The sequence below is a fragment of the Echiichthys vipera genome (assembly GCF_963691815.1).
Source record: "Echiichthys vipera genome assembly, chromosome: 4".
Lineage (NCBI taxonomy): Eukaryota > Metazoa > Chordata > Actinopteri > Perciformes > Trachinidae > Echiichthys > Echiichthys vipera.
In genome coordinates, this window is record NC_139829.1 from 3,136,929 (window position 1) to 3,159,112 (window position 22,184).

Below are 22,184 nucleotides of genomic sequence, written 5' to 3' on the forward strand. Positions count from 1 at the left end.
AGTGATGTTAGCGATAAAGGAGAACCATAGCCAGAAATGCCATAGCGTTTAATGGCATTTCTCTCCTTTCTCTCAGTCCATGGAGTGAATGCTCGGCCTATATTGACTCTGGTTTTGCCCGTCTCCGCTCACTCAGCTGCTGGGACAAATAACGCCCCCTTCACTGAGGCTCCGAAGCAGCTGCAGGATTGGCAAACTCCATTTCACCCAGTGCCAGTCTATAGTAGCTGCACCCAACAACAGACAACCCTGGCAACCAGCAATGCTATTGGCTGCTGCCATGGAAACACAATGGGACAGAAAGTCATTGTTATGTTAAAATATTAATTCTGAGTAAATATATATTTTTGTGGAAAAGCAATACTTTCATTCTGTTCCCCTCAAAACACCCCTGTGGGTGTATTATTATTATTATTTTTTTAATAAAGCTTTTAATAGAGATTCTAAATATTCAATCTTGAGCACACAGTGGCGTCTAAAACCTTCCCTCTAACAGACAGGAACTGGGAACAGACCCAGCTCTATGGAGGACGGACATCTGTCTGCACCGGTTGGGGACATGTAGCACTCAATAGCAGAGTGTCTGTGTGTCAGATCATGCGTTCTCAAGTCCTATACTCTTGGCTTAGGCGAGGGGTGGCGAGTGGAGGCCGTAACACAGATAACACCTCAGTTACACAGCCAGTTTGAAATTTGGTCACAAACAGCCGAGTCTCTTGCTGTTCCTTAAATTGGTCTGATGATTTGGGCGTTGGCTTTTTCCTTTGTTTTCATCCTCTGTACATGACCCTTACTGTGAATACACCGCATTCACACTTGTGCCCAATCGGACATTACACAGCCTCTGTACTCAGGAGCTGGCAGGGTAAAGTCTGTTTAATGTCCAGTCCAACTGATTCGGTCATTTGCGTTCTTACATAGCTACAAATTCGCCGGATAATGTCAAGATAATTTAAGGATTGCACAGTTAAAGGGGCTGTACAGACATGCTGGATCCAACAAACTGAGGTTTTGCAACAAGATGTGACAGTTGTATTCATGTGTGTTGATGTTAGTCCACCTTCAGTCACAGACTCATACTCCCCCTGTGTAACACTGAACGCCGGAGGAAGTCTTTTCTTCCAGTGGCCATCAAACTTTATAATTCATCTCCCCCGGTCAGGTAAGGAACAGTGGTGACACTGTGTCCTGAGAAAATGTCACTTTATATCACTTTATATCGTCACTACATCACTTTATTAGTTGCACTGTTACTTAGTTCAGTAAGAAATGCTGCTACACTTTTAACACTGTTATCACTTATCGCTCCTTATCACTTATTTAGTTTGTACTTATTTTATTTCAATATGCTGCTAAACTGCACGGTGCGTATTGTTGTATAATGCATATACCTACGTTTAACCACAATGTCCATTGCACTCTGTCACATTAGTTATTGTTTGATTTATTTTATGTTAGCTTTCGTTTGATTTGATTTATGTTTTTATGCTTATTGTTACTCTGATCCTTTCATCTTTGTATTGAAACTGTTGCACAATAATTTCCCTCGGGATAAATAAAGCTTCTTGAATCTTGAATCTTTCATTAGGAGCCATTTCATTGGAGTGAGAGCATCTTAGTCTAAACTGAGCTGCTGTGACATCCAGGATGATCACAGCCTCATGAAACTTACAAACACAAACTACAGACCTGGAGCATTCAGGGGACGGATAGTTTTTACTACAGACACTGACAACAGGGTTCTCAACAGTTTGAACAGCACAAGTGCTCGCCATCCAATCACTGAAAAATTCTTACAGAAATCTCCAAATGTCAAAAGTTTTTGATCCCAAATCGCGGCATGGAGTTTTATGATTCTGAGCATAGAATGGTCTTCATAAAGTTAATCAGAATGTATTAAGCCTGTATACACGTCCACAATCTATTTTAATGAATGACTTTATTGAAAAAATCATTCTTAATGCTGATTTGGGACTAGAAGAACTTGACACAGTGCTGAAGGTTTCCACTTGATTACTGATACTGTCTCCCCTGAATATCCCATCCCCACCATGGAAAGCTAGTTAGCTGTGGTCTGTGTCACTTATTGAGGTTATGCTGCTCTCCTGTGGACAAGGAGAGGAGTCGGTTTTCTCTTCACTGAGGCCATGATTGAAAATGTCTGTTCAGCTCTAAAGTGATGTATACTTGCAACATTCTAAATCTAAAAGCTGCGTTTGAAGGTAAAGGGAGCTGCCACTTCTCACGATCTGGTTTGTGACTTAAACCATCGTATGGGACATTTCCATTAAAGAAAGACCATCACTGTTGGAGATATTTATTAATTGGTAGTATTTAGTGCCATTAAGTTTAGTATTCTGTTTAGTAAGAAGTTAGTTTTGATTATTCTGAATCAATTTATTTGATTTCATTAGGATTTAGATTTCTTTTTGTATTCTAGTTGAGAATTTGTTTAGTTTAGGTGTTTCTTGCTCTTATTTGTGTTTTGTTTCATTTGGGCACGTTAGTGGGGACCTGAAATATAAAGGTAGGCTGTCGGTAAGGGACCAGCATGCACCTGGGTGAGCAAGTGTTTTTTACCGGAGAGGTAGAGGCACAGGAATTTTCTTTGTTCTTGGTTTGCTGGCTTTCTGGTTCAATAAACCATGTTTTTTGTTGGAACTGCACATTTGTTTGGACATGATGTTTTTCCCATCCGAGTACACCACAACCCATGGTGCAACCGTGGCCCTTTGATTTTTTGATTTGTTTTGACAGATACGACTCATTTTTAACTTTGCTATTGACAAGTTAAACAGCGCAGCTGAGGTTCAGCAGCACTGATTCATATGTATCAAACTGCTAAAGGTGAAAATCCTGGACTTTTCTCCAACTCACCGACATTATGATAAACACTGACAATTCTGCAGTACACAAACAATATTAGCACACACGCACACACACGAATACAGCAGAGCAAGTACAGAATACCAATACGTTATCTGAAGCAATATGCATAATTCAGTTCTTGCCGCCTTTGTGTCTGCTGCTGCCTTGACTTATCTTCAAAGACACATTTGAAAAGAGGTTCGCAACCCTTTTTAAAAAAAAAAATCATCCTTGGTGCAATCACTTTCCATGCATTTGTCTTCATCTCCTGCACAAATACTGTTAGTAAGTTCTCCTCATATAATGCAGCTCTGCTACCAGCAGCCACTTTTCTTCCCTGCTCCAGTTTGTATTTCGTTCTGTTTCCATTTCAGACAATTTTCTGTTATTTCTTTAGATTTTATACATTATACATTTAAAGGTTGGATATGTAGAATCTTTATTAAAAGCTATATTTTAAAAAAAATAAGATTCTCCTAGATCGCTAATATCACTTTCATCTGTACTTAGCTGGAACAGCTAACGCTAACTGTCAAGTCAAACTCATCTAATCCTTGTTTTTATGGTGTGATTTGCAGGAGGGGATGGGTTCAAATAGACTCAAGTCTCCTGTCTCCTGGCATTACTCACTCGGCAGCAAACCTGGCAACCCCAATTCAGGAATTATTTGTTGTTGCGACTACGATCTTGAGACACTAGATGCCGATGTTCTGCTCATTCTCCATATTCAACCTTAAACGTCTTTTTCAGAAAAAACCATCCCAGAGAAAAGGTGAGAATGTTTTGAAGAGTGAGTGATGGGGCAGATGCAGGTTCAATCCCTGTGGGATCAGCTAAGAGCTCTTCATGCGAGCTCTTTACTCCTGAGAGTAATAAACCTTTTTAGACTATTTTCAAGAGTGACAGATTTTAATCGAATAAAAAAGAAAACTTTTAATAATTAAAAACACCCACACATGGTACAACAATTCAAAATTCTGCAAGTTTACAGATACAGGAAAACAAAGACAATTTTGTAATAAACCCTCCTTGTAATGACCCTTGTGAATCTGAAGTCATTTTCTCAGAGTCTGTTATCATGGTGTCAAAAGAGAAACATCCAAGTGACCTGGATTATGTTTCAGAGTCCATAAAGTATGAAGAGTACATAAGAAAAGTCAGCACATCTGCCTGCGGGTGAATACAGACAATGTCCAAAGTCTAATCAGTAATCTTACAAAACAGTGACCTTGATGCACACACTACCCACTAACGTTTGTTTATCTCGGAGTAAAGATGCTGTAAAGGTTGGAAAATCCTTTGATGATGTTGAATTTGCATGTTTTTACTTTACTAAGGCTACGTCCACGCTGCTACACTTTCATTCTGAACGGCATTTCAGAACAAAAACCATCTCTGTCCACAGGAGCATTTCAGCGCCGCATCAGAGACAATCTGCGTCCGTATGAACACGCCTGAAAACACATATCACATGACCATCGGCGTACACCATACAGTCTATGGCATAAAATGGGCATGGGTCTGCCAGTGTGAACAGAAGCAGATGTCCAACGATACTCTGCGGTGGAAAATCATGTAGGAGTTGAAAATACAGAAAATGCTTTGGGGGAAGAACAACAATGAAAAGAGCAGAGATTTAAGGCGGTAACGATGGTGGGAGTCCCTCCAAAGCAAATACAGCAACATACTTGTGCGGTTCCAAGAGCATTATCATCACCAGAGAAGGCCACGGCAAAGGGAAAGGATTACCCACACAAGGAGGAAATCCCAAAAGGGATAACACACATATAACACTGACGGGGGTGCCAGTGTCGTCGTTTACAAACGTCTCCGCTTCTGTGCATCCAGACTAGTGATAGACGGCCGATATCAGCCGATATTTGCTTTTTTACATGTACCTTTATTGGCCGATGCGGGCTGCTGTGTTCACCTTTTTCAAGGCATTTTTTACACACAGGCATCCACAGGCAGCTCCCTGTTGCTGGAGATGCCTTTCTTAAGTTCAATAAACGTTCTTTTTTTTTTTTTTTTAAATTGAGACTTAACATTTTCATCATCATTGTGTCATTGATATGATGTAAATAGAGGGAGCAAAAGAAGCATCGGCTCCAAATATCGGCTCAAGAAAATCAGCAGTCTGTATCGTTCATCGGCTAAGGCTGATGAAAAAAAGATCGGTATCAACATCGGCCCTAAAAAACCCTAAACCGGTCGATCCCTAGTCCAGACTAAGACACAACCCCAGAGTTTTTCACACTAAAAGGGGCTCAGGAGGGTTTCCAAACATCTCCATTTCATGGGCTCAGAAACACTGGATTAGTGTGGACATGAAGCATAAATGTAGCAAAAGTTTTTAAATGAAAATGTAGCAGTGTGAAGTAACTATGGGTTGCTCACAAAAACATATTCTCTCACTTGCCAGCAGCGGTTCTGCTACGTTCAGATAGTTTATAGGTTTATTTTAAAGGTTTATTTCTGCCTCTTCTCCAATACATTGAAAAAGAATAAATTTAGCCACAGTTTTGCTGACAGTTTTCAATCCGATCACGATTGTCTCAAGTCTGGTAATTATCCAGAGTAACAGATTCTTGAAAACACAGCTGTTGAATTTTTGAAATGTGCCTCGTCAACTAAATTTCATGGCGACTGAAATCTCAAAACCTGTTCACATAAACCAAAACCATCCGTGTAGCTGGACTCCAGTGAGCTAAGTGAGTTTTTTTTATTAATTTGGGCGAATTGATCATCACGTTAACTTGAAAGCGCAAAATTCATTAGCATGTTTGAATCAAACAGATGCTGACCCAAAGTGTTATAAATTAGCAAACTTTTACATCACCTACTGACATCAGCTACTGACAGTGTTGTGTCTGTGTCAGTATTTGAATAAACTCAGTTGTGTCAAGTCCGGAAAGGTGGCGTGCAGGTCCCTGAGATTGAGCTCCTGATGGCTGGAGTCCGCATGAACCACAAGACATCCAGAAAATGTGGCTGTGACGCAGTAGCTGCCCCCTTTATGCTCCTTTATACTAGTGCTTGCTGTCAGCTATGAGAAAGTGGGCAGCGTAGGTGTCAACACTGAGCAAATGTTCAAGTCAAATCCATCCGTCCCATCCCAACACACAGCACCATCGACATCCAACATCCAAATGTAGCAGAGGCCAGAGTCCAGAAGGATTACAGAGTGGACTTCAAAATGAAGACAAGATCAGATGTTTGGCAGCATGAACTTTTTGGAAGTTTTACACCAACTTCTGGGAAAACAAACTCTTTCATTCACATTGTGTCAAAATCCACTGAACTGTGACGTGCTAGTCAAAGCTGAAAATTGAACTTGAAAAAATAACAGTTGAACATTTTGGGAAATACGGTTGTTGACTTACTTTCTGAGCATGAGACGAGAAGATGAATCAAGAAAAATCTATTTCATGTCTGTTTTAAGCAAAAAGCTGGAGTCAGGACATGGTTAGCATAGCTTAGCATAACAACTGGACAGGGGATGAAACAACTAGCCTGGGGCAGCACAAATTGTCTCCTAAAACCACAAACTGTAGCTCATACATGTCTGTTTGTGGAAGGAGCAAACACCGGAGATATAGCAAGTTAACAAGTTCAAACCTCGTTGAAGTACTGACTGACAGCTGTTCGAACCAATGAAAACGTTTGAATTAATGACCTGCCTTCCGTCACAGTCAACAGTCAACAGTATGTTTATCGGTCCACAAGACCGAGAGGCTTCCTGCTTCCAACCATTCACTCACTTGCATGGATGTTGTGTGAAACAAGGTCCTGCTGACAGCAGTGAGTTTGAGCTCTAGAGGTGTTGCTAGGTGTATTCTCGTACTGTGGGCAGAGCCAGGCTACCTGTCACCCCCCGCTTTCAGTCACACTACTACATTCTCTTTCTTTAATGGCATTTAAAAACTAAAAAGATCTGTTTTACACTAAGTACGTCCTGTTCTGGTATACATCTAAACATCTCAATCTCTGTAAGCAAATGAGCACATTTCCCTACATTTGGAACAATTCCTTTGGGTGCTTTCCTTTAACAAACCATATTCATGTTTTCAACTTAGAGAAACCAATAAATGGACCACAAGGGAAAGGAATTCCATTTGGGAGGCAGTGGTACGGACCGGCTGGAATCATTTACAAAGTATCTGAACTACATTTACAACTTTATTTAACCCAACACTAGTTAAATTATTATTGCTCTGACTAAATTACAAAGGAACATTTTACATTGGTATGCCAAGAAAGCTGCCCAAACCTCGTTGAAGTACTGACTGACAGCTGTTCGAACCAATGAAAACGTTTGAATTAATGACCTGCCTTCTATCACAGTCAACAGTATGTGTATCGGTCCACAAGACCGAGAGGCTTCCTGCTTCCAACCATTCACTCACTTGCATGGATGTTGCGTGAAACAAGGTCCTGCTGACAGCAGTGAGTTTGAGCTCTTCTTCCATTCGTCCTGACTCTGTCCCATGCTAATGAGGCACACAGTTCAGGTCAACCAGGCCAGAACCAGCTCAAGTCAAATTCACATGTACGTTCATGTTAACAAATTGGTATAAATGAAGAGTTCAATGCTCTTAATATTTCCAAAACTGGAGTAACTGGTGAAAAACTATTACAGACATCTATCTTTCTGCCAGGGAAACCTCTCAAGAGCTGAGGGTGGAAGGTTATTCAGATATTTCTACAACTATATATGGATGACCAAGACTTTCTGTTCGGGTCATAATTATACTCTGTGAGGAAATAAAGAGCTGAAGTCAGAGAGTGATGGGTGAAAAGAGTGATTCATGGAGCAAGCCACAGAGATATAGAGATTTTCCTAGGGATATGGCAGACCACACCAGAGATAAAACACCAGAGAATACTGGAGTAAAACATGGCTACAATGATTTTTATCTGTGTGTATGTGTAATGTTATTAAGGTATGTATGATAGCACACAAAAGTATTTCCCAAATGTTGAAGTCAAGAGAACTTGAAGCTAAATGGCAATTCAGTAACACATTATGTTGTCCTTGACCACTGAACCATCTATAGCAGATCGGAGGAAAACCCCATTTTCAACTAAAAACCCCAGGGGCAAAAAGAAACATGCCTGGATACAGTTTTTAACATCGTGAAAATGTTCGATCCATCAAAGCGTTCATGTATACCAATTTGGGTGTTCCTGTGTAAAACTCATGGCATGCCATGTGCACTGAAAAGGCCACAGAAAACAGGCCTGAAGAGGTCCAGGGAGACGTGGCTCAGTCTAGTGAAATGATGTCTGATATGCTGCTGTCAGTCCCTCCTACAGCGCCCCCTCCTGTGATGACCCGGGTCTCGTGGATGGAGCTGACAGTGTGGGTGCTGGTCTCATAGTGGCTGCTGGAGGAGGAGACCAGGGCTGAGCTAGTGCTGGCCGCAGCTGCACTTTGCATGCTGTTTGTCAGGTTCTCCAGGAACATCTGTGGCCGGTAGTGCTGCGCAGGGAAAACAAGTTGCATCAGGAACAACAGCATTAGTCAGGACTCTGTAGTCAAACTCATCCACTCCAATGTATAGCAATTCAGTTCCTGCAATCTTGTATTTTTGTATCAGCTATGGGTACATTTTAGTCAAAAATATTTAACCGTGCAGTCCCACAAGAGAGTCAGGCTTTAAGTGTAATTCCAGTGTAAAATCATCCCATGGTCTAAGGCACTTACATACATCAAATAAGCCATCAAAACTTTTGTGTATAAACTATTAACAGAGAAATCCGGGAGAGTCACTAACAGACGGATGTTGCTAACAGTGTTTAGCTCGGGGAAGTACAGTGAAGTCATTACAAGCTGTTATTTTGAGCAGTATTAGTGGTTAAAAAGACGTTTTAATGTCTTCACCGTACTTCCCGAGCTAATCAGTGTTAGTGACTCGCCTGGATTTCTCCGTTAATAGTTGTTACACTAAAAAAAACTGTCTCCATGGCTTATTTGATGTATGTAAGTGCCGGAAAAGACCATGGGAGGATATTTCACCGGAAATACACTTTAAGTGTGAACTGATCTTGTCTATGTTGATTTGTGTCACTCAGACTGTATATGAAGATGGACGAGTAGACAACTCCCTGGTGGCTGGCTGCAGTGTGGGTCTTAAGTCCCGACCCTCCATGTTACGGAATGGGACATGAGCCAAACTAAAAAATCAGAATACACCTCAAACATTTTTCTCAAAGATAATTTCTGTCACTGTAGGTAGTTTTTAATCACGCCGATGTTTGTTCAAGTATTAGTTTTTTAAATTTGTTATTTGATGCTATAAAATCTTGTACTTGTACGGGCCGGACCTTGATACTGCCTGATCACTACTGCACTGACTCTGGTTGCAAAATTACTACACAGAGGCACCCGTATCGCCCCATATTTTGGCTTTGTTTTCGTACAGTGTCACTCTACAACCAAACTGGGCTAGCATGCAAAAAAATGCATTTTTTGCTTTTGAATTGAGTTTCGGTTGTTGTTTATTGGTAATGTTGAGGCTACACACCAAAAACACAGATTACACTAATGAGTCAGATTACCTTTTTTTTTGCAATAGCAAGATTACATTTGAGGCCTTAAGAATTCAAATGAATACATCCTGTAACTGGATTTTTCTATGCGAACGTACATATATCTATATCTTTTATATTGGCTCCGTGGTAAAGTTGCAGACGCCTGCCCATCCTGGGCTCATACTGAGATAACATCTTGTTCCTGCTTTTAGCACTTGATTTGTACACAATTTGCTCACAGCCCCTCATAACTGCCAATATAATCCCACCTAATCAGGTAGTCGCCAATACCAATAAAATTTGGATCCAGTTCTGGGCGTGCCCGAAGCTTGCTGAATTTTGGTCTGATATATTTCAAACCCTCAAGAAGGCTCTGAACCCAAACTTGGAATCAAATCCTCTGACTGCTCTTTTTGGGCTCCCTCCGTCTAAAAATCTGCCTCTACCACCCTGCTCGTCAGATGTAACATTCTCCTTAAATGGAAACATGTTTCTCCACCGACTCATAATAGTTGGATACGTGAAATTTTACAATGTCTAAGGTTAGAGAAGCTAAGGTTTTCACAGAGGGGATCTCTGACAGCATTCCACAACACCTGGGACCCACTGCTGGCTCTTATTAGCAATAGTCTTACTGTTACTGCTGATGATGCTGAGGACGATTCCTAGTGCTGGAAGGAGGGCAGGATTCATGTTGGGGTTTTTTGTTTGTTTTTTTTGGTCTTTAATTTCTTTCCACTTTAAAGCAGACACACCGTGCAACTGTTATGCTTTTTCTTGTGTACTTGTCTGCAAAATTTAGTTTAAAACATTTGTGGAAAAAAAATTCTATTTCATAAAGCCCTGGCTATCATGAAAAACAAAAAAATGGAAGTAGGCTCATGCATATGGCTCTAATAGCTTGAGAAAGTGAAATAGTCAGATGGATACAGCTGTTCCACTTGTCAGAAGCTATTTATTTGAGAAGAATCCAAACCACACAGAAGGGCCCCATCCCAGAACCGAACCAAGACCCTCTTGCTGTGAGGAAACGGTGCTAACCACTACACCACCGTGCTGTCAAAATAAATATATCTTCACTACCAGAAAAAAATTAACAACAAATGTAAAACAACACTGTGAGTGGCTGCTTCTTAAAATCTGTTTTGTTACAGAATTCCTGAAGAATAACCATGTTTTTAAACATACAAATCTGCTTTGCTCAAGTAATAAAGAGGTCTGCAGCTTTTAACAGTGGAAAACTGGAACAAACTTACCTGAGGATCTGCTTGAATTAAGGAAAACAAATCCAGACCTATGTGTGAGAAAAAAAGAGATTATTAACAGTGCTACATAGTGATTGTGCTTACAGCCGCTCTATCCAGCTGACTCACTCTGCATGTCTGTTGGGATGGTGGCCAGGGTGGATGGGTGGAAGGGGACTGCATAGTCAGTGAGCGTGGAGGTCAGATATGAAGGGTCCAGGGCCTGGACATTTGGCACGCGCACAGTGGGCTGGTAGGTCAACACTCTGAGAGGAAACAAAAAGCTTTTACTGGGGCAGTGTGCGTCAGATCGCATCCTTCCACAAAACAGCAACAATTTGACACAATGTCTAAACGTTCAGTGTTGTCACTGGATAGCAACAGAAATAGAAAGTACAAACTACAGATTTCCTCTAGAAACAAGGTTGGTATATGCAGGTCTGTCTATGGTTCTAGAGACTTGCTCACCCCTTCGCATGCATCTCCTCGCTCTTGGAAATGTAAACGCAGCGTTTCTTCAGTGGAGGGTCACTGTCCTCTTCATCAGAGGAGGAGGAGGAGGAGGAACTCTCCAGAGTCAGATCAATCACATCTGCCTTCTTGGTGGTGCTCGGCTCAGTAGAATGGGGGACCACTGAAGACTGGCGTATAGGAGTTGAGGCTAAAAGACAAAGGTTCACGGTTAAGGCTGCTATTATTCTAGATTAATCCCTGAAATCCCCAAATCATTGTATTTGGTTTTTGTTTACGTTTTACACAACGTCCTAACTTCATTTGAATTGGGATTGTAGATCAGGCTGTGAAACAAAAACTTTATTGCTGGTAGGATCAATTCAACCCGAACCCACTTATCACGAAGATGTACTTACTCTCAATTTTTGGAATCGACTGAGAGGGAACTTTGACGGCCTCTTTCTTTGGTCTCATGGGACACCAGGTTCCATCTTCCTGGAATTTGATTTCGTCCACATCTGAGCAGTCATTAAGGATCTCTAAGAATAAACTGAACAAAGAACAAAACACTTAACTTTGTACCTTTACTGGTCACACGGGCTGACTGAAGTTCTCATAAACATTGGTGAATAAAGACTTCAGGTTCTTGTGTGAATTTTAATATACATGAGCATGAGGACTAAAATTTAAAAAATCAATTTTTTTTCGGCCCACCTTATTTTTCACATGCTGCTTGATCCAAATACTGAAGGTGCTGGTTGAAATTAGCTTAGATCATTGATATGATATTAAAGAAAGTTAACCTGGAAAAATGGCTGAAATGTAAATGATCCACCAAAGAGAAGACGTATCAGTCAGATCAGAGTCAATCACAGCTGGGACTGAATACTTCACTCTCATGTGCAGTGAAATGCTCTCAGTAGTCTGGCTGTCATTCAGGAGAGCAGTGCTGCAACACTAGCAGGCCAAGGTCACACGACACAGAAAAGAAAGGATCAGCTTTTTACCAGTTTCATTGTAGCTGATACTGATCCATTCAAATATGCTTGGGACATGAAAGTAAATTTGTGGAGTTCTAACCGCTACAGTGAGAAACAGAAATGCGTGTTTATACTTAGAGATTAGGATGAAGCACAGGTAATGAGAACCCAGCACCAGACTAAATGGGCACTGAATGCACCACTGCCTCAGCAAAAGCAACAGCAACAACTAGTTGAACTAACCCATCAATGATGAGACTCTCGTATGCAGCCTTCTTGTCACATACAGGACAGATCCAGGTGGGTTTCTTCTCATTCATCTGCAGATAGAGGGCAGCGTCGAAACACTGCAGGTGAGAGCAGGTCACTGCCCGGCATGGCACCGTCAGGCGCATTTTACCCAGCTGGAGGACAAAACATACTGAAGTCAGTCAAAACTAATCCATGAAGAAAATGGTTGGTCTACTGGTATCTGCCAGTGAAACGGGACCAAGAAGCCGTTTATAAGTCGCACATAGCATTGGCGTATCATGACAAGCAGTGGCATGTCAATTAGAATCTGTATACAGTAGGCAGGTGAGACTTATATAACGGTGAACTACGACATTTCATAACAGATCTGTGAAGTTGTTGTATTTCAATAATGGCAATGGCAGCTGTAATGGACACTGTGGCTACATCTACATACTAATATGTCATACCACTAACAGTCAATAAAAGTAAAACAGGGCTTCTGGTGTGAGCGCCCAGTTGTTCATTTTGGGCAAAAGAATGGCCATTGCTCGCCACCTTTTAAATGTGAATGTATGTAATGTAGAACTGTGGCAGAAAGTGTATGATCCACAGGCACAACACATACTGTGTATCAATTATATTCACATTTCCTTACAAAATATAATTTATTCTGTCAGAATAATTTGAAAGTTAATATAATCACATACACTTTCTTCACAAGTGTTTATTTACCGGACACATGAGGGAGACTCGAAGGCTTGTTGTAGCAATCTCACTGTCTGGATCTGCTGTCAGCTTCTCTTTGACTGGAACACAGAGGGCATGGGAAAAAAACAGAGAAACAAAAGGACTCGGTAAAAAACGGTATACAAAACACCAAAACCATATAGAAAAATAAACTTCCACTTCTATGAACCTGACATCACCAGCGGCCCCGCTGTGTCTCTGTGCATTGATTCTAACCAGTTTGAGACCCATTTTCTTAAGGGTTGGGTCCAGTCTGCATCATGTCTGCTTTTGGACAGGTCAGTATCATATCATACACCCAATATGTTGTGTAGTGCAGCTTTACTCATCATGGTTAACTACAGTGCATGTTAATACATTGTCCGATTACCTGTGTAACCTGATGTTTAAGATGAACCTGGTTTCTTGTGTGCTAGTAAACATACTGATGTTTGCTTTTCAGGTCAGGTAAATGTTTTGGATTCATCAGGTGTGACTACCTAAAGGTAAAACTGCTGCTGTATAACTTCTACTGGGTAACACTATCATAGTTGATTACAATATAGTTACTTAGTGCTCTGGAGTGGTCTGGGTTTCTGATGCCCTTCATCCTCAGCCTCTGCAGGAGCAGTGGTGATGTCAGCTGCCTCACCAGGTAGACAGACATAGAATAGGTCTGAAAAGAAATATGATGGAACAGCCTTTACAGAGACGTCCCAGTTACTGTCCCCAAACACAACATCCAACTCAAGCACAGGAAACCGAAGAGGGAAGAGCTTAAAATGTTCCAATGAGGTTTATGTCCTCACTTTTCCAATTTCAGGTGCCCATGTCACTGAAATCTGATTGGGTACCGCAGAGGAGAGTCGGACAAGCGAGGTAATGTTTAGAGGTCTTCCTGGTCTCTTCTGTTCCACGCCGTTTTTTGGTGGTGGTGCATAACCCTGCAGGAAGAAATGGATTTGTCTTTATGGTAAAACTTCAGTTAGATTGGCTTTTTATTGGAACTGTTCTGGAGTAAAAGGAGCACTTACTGGTAAAGGAAAAAGTTTCCCATTGACCTTGATACAAAGACTGTTGGGGTAGTTATCCTCTTGAGGGCAACTTGTCTCTGACAAGCAAAACCTGTCAACACAAAAAAAACATTCAACAACCTAAGTATACACTGGAGATCAAAATTATTGAACAAAGTATTCATTCTTGATTTATTCTGAAATACTGTTTTGTTTTTTTATTGTTCATAATTTGATAGAATATCCACTGTGGCTTTACCACTGCTGTACTAGCATGTTTTTTTTTTTTAATAACCAAGGAAAAACAATCAACAAAAACGTATTAGTTTACTTATTTTGGGAAAACACAGTGATCAGAATTAGAGAACAGTAACCACTGTGTCAGAAGAGAAGATTTCAACAATGTTTTCTTCTATGGGATTCAAAAATGAACAGGAAGTCTAGAGGCCACAGCTTTGAATGACTTCAGCACATCTGCGTCCACAGGACATCACTAGTTTCTCACACTGCTCTGGTTTGATCTTGGTACATTTGACTCTTCCACACGTCACTAACTGGAGTGGGTTTCTTACACATTACGTTGTTGACAAGGATTTTCCAGAGATTCTCTATGGGGTTTAGATCTGGACTCTGGACATTTCATTGTTTCAATATTCTGAGCTTCAAGGAACTGCTTCACCTGTTTTGCAGTGTGACAGGGGACATTGTACTGTAGGAGAATTGCAGCTGATTGGAAGACAGTTGCAGGGAAGGTGTTGCATGTTGCTGAAGGAGGTTCACATAAACATTTGCATTCACCCTGCCATGTAGCTGTACAAGAGGCCCAACTCCTGCTGCAGAAAACATCCCCAAACCATGACACTTCCTCCTTTCAGAGTTAACCGGCTTCTTTACACACTTTGGGTTCAGTCTTTTCCCAGTCCTACGCTGAATATCCCATCAGTTGCTAAGAGTTACAAGATCTATTATTTACATATCAGAAAATTGTGAACATTCTCACCTTAGTTGGATTTGAACCATATAGTCCCTTCTGCCACCTGGTAGAAAGTCCCTGTAAATAACAGAGGTTAAACATACTGAACATATTTTTTATTTACATACAGACTTGGCATGATTTTCTCAAAACAGTCCTACCTGGAAATGCATACTTCACGAACTTGCTGGGGTGTCAAGGCAAAGATAAAATATTTTTCTTGGTGATACCTCTGTGCAGGACTTGCTCCTGAAAACATAAATACTTGCTTACTCTAATGGCTAAAATATCATGGTTCAAAACACACATACAGTATAATATGAAGAAAACTTCCCCAATGTCATTGTAGTTGTGGTGGACACAATCCACTTGAGTTAATTATTCATGATAATTATCTTTATCACTGTTAAAAGTGAAAGAAAACAGTACAGACCTAGACTTGAAGGCTTGATCAGGACGTCCAGCACATCATAGAAGGGCAGGGTCTTCATCTGTACATCAGGGTGGACGGGGGGGACGAGAGGTACTGGCTGCTGGAGATTCATGCTGGTTTTGGTGTCGTGCCACACAGCTGTTCCACAGGCTGAAGTGTGTGTTACAGGACTGACTCCTGCTAACAGAGGTGTCAAGATTCAGTTGTTTTTTGTTCCTCTGATCCAAGTAGCTGAGATCAAGAACATCCATAAAATCAGCTGTGATAAACAGGTATCAGCCAACTCTTCACTTCACCCAAACTAAGGCCTGTGGAAAATGCCAAAGTTCATGTTGAATTACAACTTTGGGTATATGTTTTTAGAAAAGATATGGTTTTAAGGTGGTGAAATCCGTTTTCCATTAATGTGCGTGAAAAATGGCAAACAGCTACAACCGGGCATGATATATCTCCTCTTGTACAATATTAATGGTCCCTAACTTGAAATAAATCAATTGTAAATTAAAAATGACAAATGAAAACCAAAATACCGTACACCTGATTTACCTAATACAATGTAAAAATATATTCAATGTATTAATATCTGTTTCTAGTAATAATTTTAATGTGATAGGCCTATATTTCAGGCCTATGTGTCTAACATACCCTGTGAAGAATAAAATGTCATTCTGTCGTTCATGGACAACCAAAGAGATGCTCATCTGCTTTCAAGTTTCCCTGTCTCCACCAGAGCCAAACTAAACTGGATATATTATATGTAGCCTACCCATTTTGAAAGGAAGACTTTTTAAACATGGTCTAGGGCCGAAGTATATCACTGATGTGCTCCCACTACATAAGCCTTCTAGATCACTAAGATCCTCTGAGGCCAATCTGTTAGTGGTTCGCAGAGTAAACTCAAATCAAGGGAAAGCTTCTTTCAGTCATTATGCAACAAACAGCTGGAATAAACTTCCTGTAGATGTGAGACTTTCACCCACTCTGACCACTTTTAAAACTAGACTGAAAACTTTTATGTTCACCTTAGCTTTCTGCTAAATCTTTGCACTTTTAACGTCCTGTTTTTATTATTGTCTATGTTTTTATTCTCTTTGTCTTTCTGTAATGCATTTTAATTCATGATATGTTGTGCTGTGAAGCACTTTGAGTCTGCCTTGTGTATGAAAAGTGCTATACATATAAAGTTGCCTTGCCTAAACTTTTGGTACATGCTGCTGTGGGAATATTATTCTAAAGATTGTTAGCTCTAAGCATTTAAACCATGCTAACGCGACTGGAGGAAGACGTCCTGTCAGAGCAAAAACAACGAAGCTCAAGAATATAGACAACGAAGAAGTGGGTCTGTAACCACAGTAACACACAGTGACCTAGATAAGGGACTTTAATCTGAATACTGATTTGGAAATAGTAACGCGTTAGACTAGCCTACTGGTTACTGAAACAAGGGAGTCATTAGAGTAGTGTTACTAAGTAGGCTAACATGTTAGTGGCATTACTGGTCCTCACTGACACTGACAGGCTAACAGTTTTTGATGAATAGTTTATAATTTTTTATTTAATCACAAGTTACCAACTACGTCTAAGGAGCTAGAGTGAGACTGAAATGTCATAATAATAAAACTGTGTGCCGTAGAGTAGTGCTAAACAGTTGTTCGTTGCATCCCTGCTAATAAATACAAATAAATCAAATGTTAAATAACATGTAATAAGATCATAAACGGGAACACAAGAACACCATTGGTGCGCCTATCCAATCAATAATATTTCTGCGGGTTGTACAATGGCTGGATGAATGGATGCATGAATTCATGAAAGAATCTCGTACCTGTAGCTGCCTCTGGCGAAGGGAAAATAATATTCTAACACACAGCTATTCCACCAATATGCTGGAGGTGCTTGTTTTGGCTGAATTTAGCCTGTGAGAGTAGTAGGGTGCGCAACTATACGTCGTTCGGTCAACATTTACAGTTTTTCATTTTCTCCTATATTCCCTCTTTGGATCTTTCATTACAGTTTTTAAACTGCATGCAACACACTGAGTGACTTTATAGTGGCCAATAGGGCTGTAGGATTTATTCAATTCTGCGTTCTAAATCAGTATTTTGTTTCCACAGAAAGTATCAATTTTTTGGCCGCACATAAAGATAGATTAAGTCCCATTCAAATCCCCCTGGCACTCTGCTCGCTGCCAATTTCCTCCCCGTTCACTTTGCAGGAAGAGCTATTAGGTCCGCCAGCCGCTAGTGTCGCTGTAGAGCATTCTCCACATTTGTAGTCTACAATCTTTTTATCTGTGTACTTTTTGGAGCATTAACATCAGGAGCAGAAGGGCATTCTCTCCTATAGAGATGCGCGAGCAGTCCCAGTCTATCCCAGTGTTTCCACTACAATTATACAACAATTGCATCCCCCACACCCCCTTGAAGGTCAAGTTAATTTTTTTTAATTTAATTTTCTTTATAGCGCTACTACAGAAGTAATTTAAGGATGCATTTCTTTTAGAACAGGTCTATACCTTGTCCTCTTATTGAACAAACTATCTTTACTGCGCAGTTAACTTACTGCTAATGCAAACAAAACATCATACAGCTGTAGCTTCACATTAAAAGCTTTTATTTGGCCAAAGTGAGTTGACTTTTATTTTGAGCAGACCTGCAGCGTCAGTCCTGGTCTATGGTCCCGGTCAGTGAGTCAGCGTGTCTTCAGGGTGGAATTTCTACACCGTAAAAGAAAAAAACAGAAAGTTTGAAAAACTTGCAAGGCAGAAGTAAGCTGCGGAGGAACGACACCGAAAACATTAGATACACACTTTCCAGCGGCAGCGTAAAGTTTGGGCGTAATCTTAGTTTAGCATTAGCTTGAAGCTTTTCCACACACCATGGCCACCGCCGTAGTCAAAGATGACAGAGATACAACAGAGCTTTGAAATCTTCCTGCTTCTCTAAAGTCACCGGTGTGGAAACATGTTTGCCTTCTCTGTGAGTTATGTAAACAAACAATGAACGATAGTGCTCTGACGGGACTTCATGGTGCATTCAGGTGCACCTTTTGACCTGGAACAAGCGGATTCCACAACAACGGTAAACAGAAACAGGTAGATGAGAAAAAGAGCTGTCTGTCTGGGGACAGAGATGGTTCTATTTGTAAAAAAAATAATCTACCATTAATGTTCAAGTGACTACATTTAACTTCTGACAACAACAACCTAAAGGTGCTTTCTAGTCCTTCAGTTGCTGCTTTTAGCTGTTGCACTTTTTTTGGAAAAGAAATGTAGTACAGATTATATATTTTTAAGTTCCCATTACCTGCTGCATTTTTTTATTTGATCTTTATTTTATTATTTGAAAGGTACCTTCAGTTCTCCGTTGTTAATCTGTTATTAATTTTAGACTACCTCACCTGTTACATTTTATACTACTTAGTTTTATAGTTTGGGTTCAGTAAAAGAAAGAAAAGTTCCAAAAATGTTTCTGTATGCTGTGAATTATAGTTGTAAGGGGGGGATCAGAATTGGCAAAAAAAATCGGTATTGGCCAAGCAAAATTGAAATCGGCGCACCCCTATACTTATCTTATTCACACGATCATTTCTGTCTCTACATGGTCGCACGTTTACACACTTTGTGATGCACGAACACCAGTGGACAGAGAGCTTGCATCAGAAAATATTGCACGACTGACACTGTTTCTAACAAACATAATGACAGCCAATATACTATAATAGATATTTAACAAGTAAAGAAGCAAATATACATACAAATCCAGCATAATCCTGAATATATCAGTCAGAATATCTACAGCCAGATGTGTCTGCCCCCAAGTTCTTATCAAATGTCTTCAAATCCTCCAATGAGAGCAGGACCTGGGGTTTCAGGTGTGTCTGTAATTAGTTCAGGTAAACTTTGTTTATTTACACTAGATTATAAACTGTCATTAGTTGGGACTTTGACAGGCCTCGTGCTCGTGCTCGTACACCTGTGCACGATCGTGCTCGTACATGTACAAACGTGCTTTACAAAAGCCCACCTCTCCCAAACGGGCAGTGGACGGCAGGCGTACCGCTCCTGGGCGCGGTGCGGTTGCATTCACACTGGTCAAAGGAACTAGACTTTACCCGTGAAACGTGCTTGGGCACGGTACAGATGGACAGTGTGAGTGCGCCCTTAAGTGACTGTGCAACAATCTCTTTACCAAAAGGCACAGATGTCAAATGACGCTGATCTGCTGTGTTTGCTCCAGTTACACATGAAAACAAACAAATTTCTCAAAATATGAAAAACATTTTTAAAGGTGAATTATTAGAAAACAGAAGTCCCATTCCTACCGATTATTAGAGATGCACGATAAAGTTTTTTCCGATCCAATCAGATGCACATACCTGGGCTGAGCGTATACCAATCCGATCCTACTATTGACTGAATGAAGTGTAAACCTGTCCATGTGAGTGAAGGCACCAGGCTTGACATAAACATTTAGCCTTGTTAAAAAAAGATAACAAATTAACACAGATAGGAATGTACTTGATATTATTTATTAACAATTATTATTGTTAATAATAGTTATTATTATAAACTATTATTTATTGCAAACTGATATTTTAAAATGTAATATAAAACCCTAACTGCTAGCTACTTTTTCCGACTTTGTAACTGAAACGCTGATAATTCGGGTGTGACGTCATTCCCAGCTCTGACTTCTGAATTCTGAGGTAAATGGAATGCGTCGTAAGAATATTGAAATAATGACAGTTAGTGAACTGTGGAAGAGACTGAGTCAGAATGGACCAACATCAAACCAGAGCAGTGTGAGAAACTAGTGATGTCCTGTGGGCGCAGATGTGCTGAAGTCATTCAAACACACTGATAAACTATTATAAAAGATACAAACAGTCGGATTCTGATGAATGATAACATATGCATTCCCTGCCTGCCCAGCCTGTGGACTTGCTGCCCCTCTTCCTGCTGATCTCCAGGAGTCTAAATTCCCAGATTTTGACATGTGGAGACAGATCAAAACCTGCCACTCCAGTGGACTCATTTAGAAAGAACTTAGTAGCATTTCTGTTTGGGATAGTTTGGTTTTTGTAAACTATATGGTCCACACAAGTTTGCCAGTCTCTTCTGTGCACACACACACACACACACACACACACACACACACACACACACACACACACACACACACACACACACACACACACACACACACACAACAAGTTTAATGGTAAACTGCTGGAGGAACCTGAGGAGCCAGGGGAGGGGGCGGGGCCTTAACGTTAGCTCTTAGCATTCATAGCAGCTGTATTCCAGTAAAATATAGAACAACATCACAGATTTCTGTGGCCACATCTTTCATACTGCCTGGAACTGCCGCAAGAAAGTCGTGTGAGCTCCTTGTAACTGATCTGGGGTTATGAGATGACACTAACAATAGGTAGATTACACAAAGTGTGTGACACAAAAGTGACAAGCAGCCCGGTACACACATTGTTCATACCCAAACTACTGGATTCTCAGGTCAACACATAACGTTGAGGGTTCCATCATCTTATGTTACCAAGAAAAACTAGAAATTAGATAATACATTATCTAACGTAACGAAGCAGTGGGGGGGGGGGGGGGGGGGTCACTCAGCTTTGTGTTTGGAAATAGTTGTTCACATTTAAAGTACATTTTAAACATAATATGAAACGGAACAGTAGGTAGTTAACACGAAAAAACAAATCGAATGTTAAATATGTGTAACCACACAATGTTGTGATTTTCAGGAGAGTTTAAGCCTAACGTTAACTTTTGGCTAACTGGGTGTATCATCGTGATATTAGCTGCATGCAATCGGTTTCGTGCATAAATCATCAACATGACTGAACAGCTTTGATGAACCACTCACTAAGACGCTGGCAGCGTGACTACACGCGGTAAAAGCACAATTCCGTTTAGGTTTCAGCTATTTGCAGGAAGCTAACAATGGACCTATTAAGGACTGGCTTGTTATCAAGTGTTAGCATTAAGGCTAACTACCGAAACACAACGATGTGCTCTGAAAGTGCCTGTTCGTGCCTGACAAAGCCCTGTCTTCTTGGCCCATGGACTCGGAGTGTCCTATATCGACCAGTTTATTCGTTAAAAGGTATCGTTACACGTTGTAATGTTGACAGAAGTAAGTCACAATCAGTGTTTTTCTTTTTGCCTACCCGAAACTCTTCTCTCTCCGCCATCTTGTTGTTCCGGTCTTCTCTCTTCTTCTTCTTCTTTTTGTGTATTGGCGGGTTGCAACCATAACTTTCTTTGGTGCATACCGCTTCCAACAGTATCGGAGTATGGAACAATAGTATCTATGTCTTTTCGAATAAAAGAAAGATTAAATAAAATAAATAGGTAAATAAATAAAATAATAAACAAGTAATTACAACAAAAAGGGGTGTAAGGTTATATAAACACTTATATAAATCATTGTAGATAATCCTGTCTCCTTTAAACACTTGCTGAGTGCCTTCTGTGTAAGTGACACACCCTCTCCTGTTGTCCCAGTCTGCCTCCCAGGCTCCACACTCTTCCTGCCAACCTCATTCTCTCCTCTGTGTATCTATCACTCCACCAGTACATGTTCTACACTTTGTTGCCCACATTCACACTCCTCCGTTCCACTTTTTCCTATTCAAAATAAAGTTTGATTCAGTCCTGTGTGTCCTATTTTCGTTCTTGTCAGCACTGTTTCCTCCCTTCTG

General features: G+C 40.5%; 1 protein-coding gene across 2 annotated transcripts; it reads right to left on the reverse strand.

The window, feature by feature from the left end:
• Nucleotides 1–3,764: 3,764 nt before the first annotated feature.
• On the reverse strand, nt 3,765–21,692 carry pias2 (protein inhibitor of activated STAT, 2). Of its 2 annotated transcripts, XM_083912365.1 has the most exons (15): nt 21,651–21,692; nt 18,111–18,174; nt 15,459–15,635; nt 15,187–15,274; nt 15,053–15,103; nt 14,074–14,164; nt 13,849–13,983; nt 13,610–13,715; nt 13,046–13,119; nt 12,323–12,483; nt 11,516–11,649; nt 11,115–11,307; nt 10,776–10,912; nt 10,659–10,696; nt 3,765–8,350 (listed from the first exon to the last, which is right to left on the reverse strand). In XM_083912365.1, exons 3-15 carry the CDS (start codon nt 15,568–15,570, stop codon nt 8,135–8,137), a joined length of 1,536 nt encoding a protein of 511 aa, XP_083768491.1. In that variant the 5' UTR covers nt 15,571–15,635; nt 18,111–18,174; nt 21,651–21,692; the 3' UTR covers nt 3,765–8,134. The 2 variants fall into 2 exon arrangements, with proteins under 2 accessions (XP_083768491.1, XP_083768492.1); XM_083912366.1 differs by lacking the exon at nt 18,111–18,174 and having other exon boundaries at nt 21,651–21,674.
• Between the last annotated feature and the right edge of the window lie 492 nt (nt 21,693–22,184).

Bases quoted from the DNA above. Each gene is read 5' to 3' on its own strand.
- pias2 (XM_083912365.1), bottom strand. From the start codon at position 15,570: ATGAATCTCCAGCAGCCAGTACCTCTCGTCCCCCCCGTCCACCCTGAT. The intron at 14,165-15,052 runs GTGAGAATGTTC...TTGTGTTGACAG, and splicing joins ATGGTTCAAATCCAACTAAG to GTTTTGCTTGTCAGAGACAA. The intron at 13,984-14,073 runs GTAAGTGCTCCT...TTCTTCCTGCAG, and splicing joins GGAAACTTTTTCCTTTACCA to GGTTATGCACCACCACCAAA.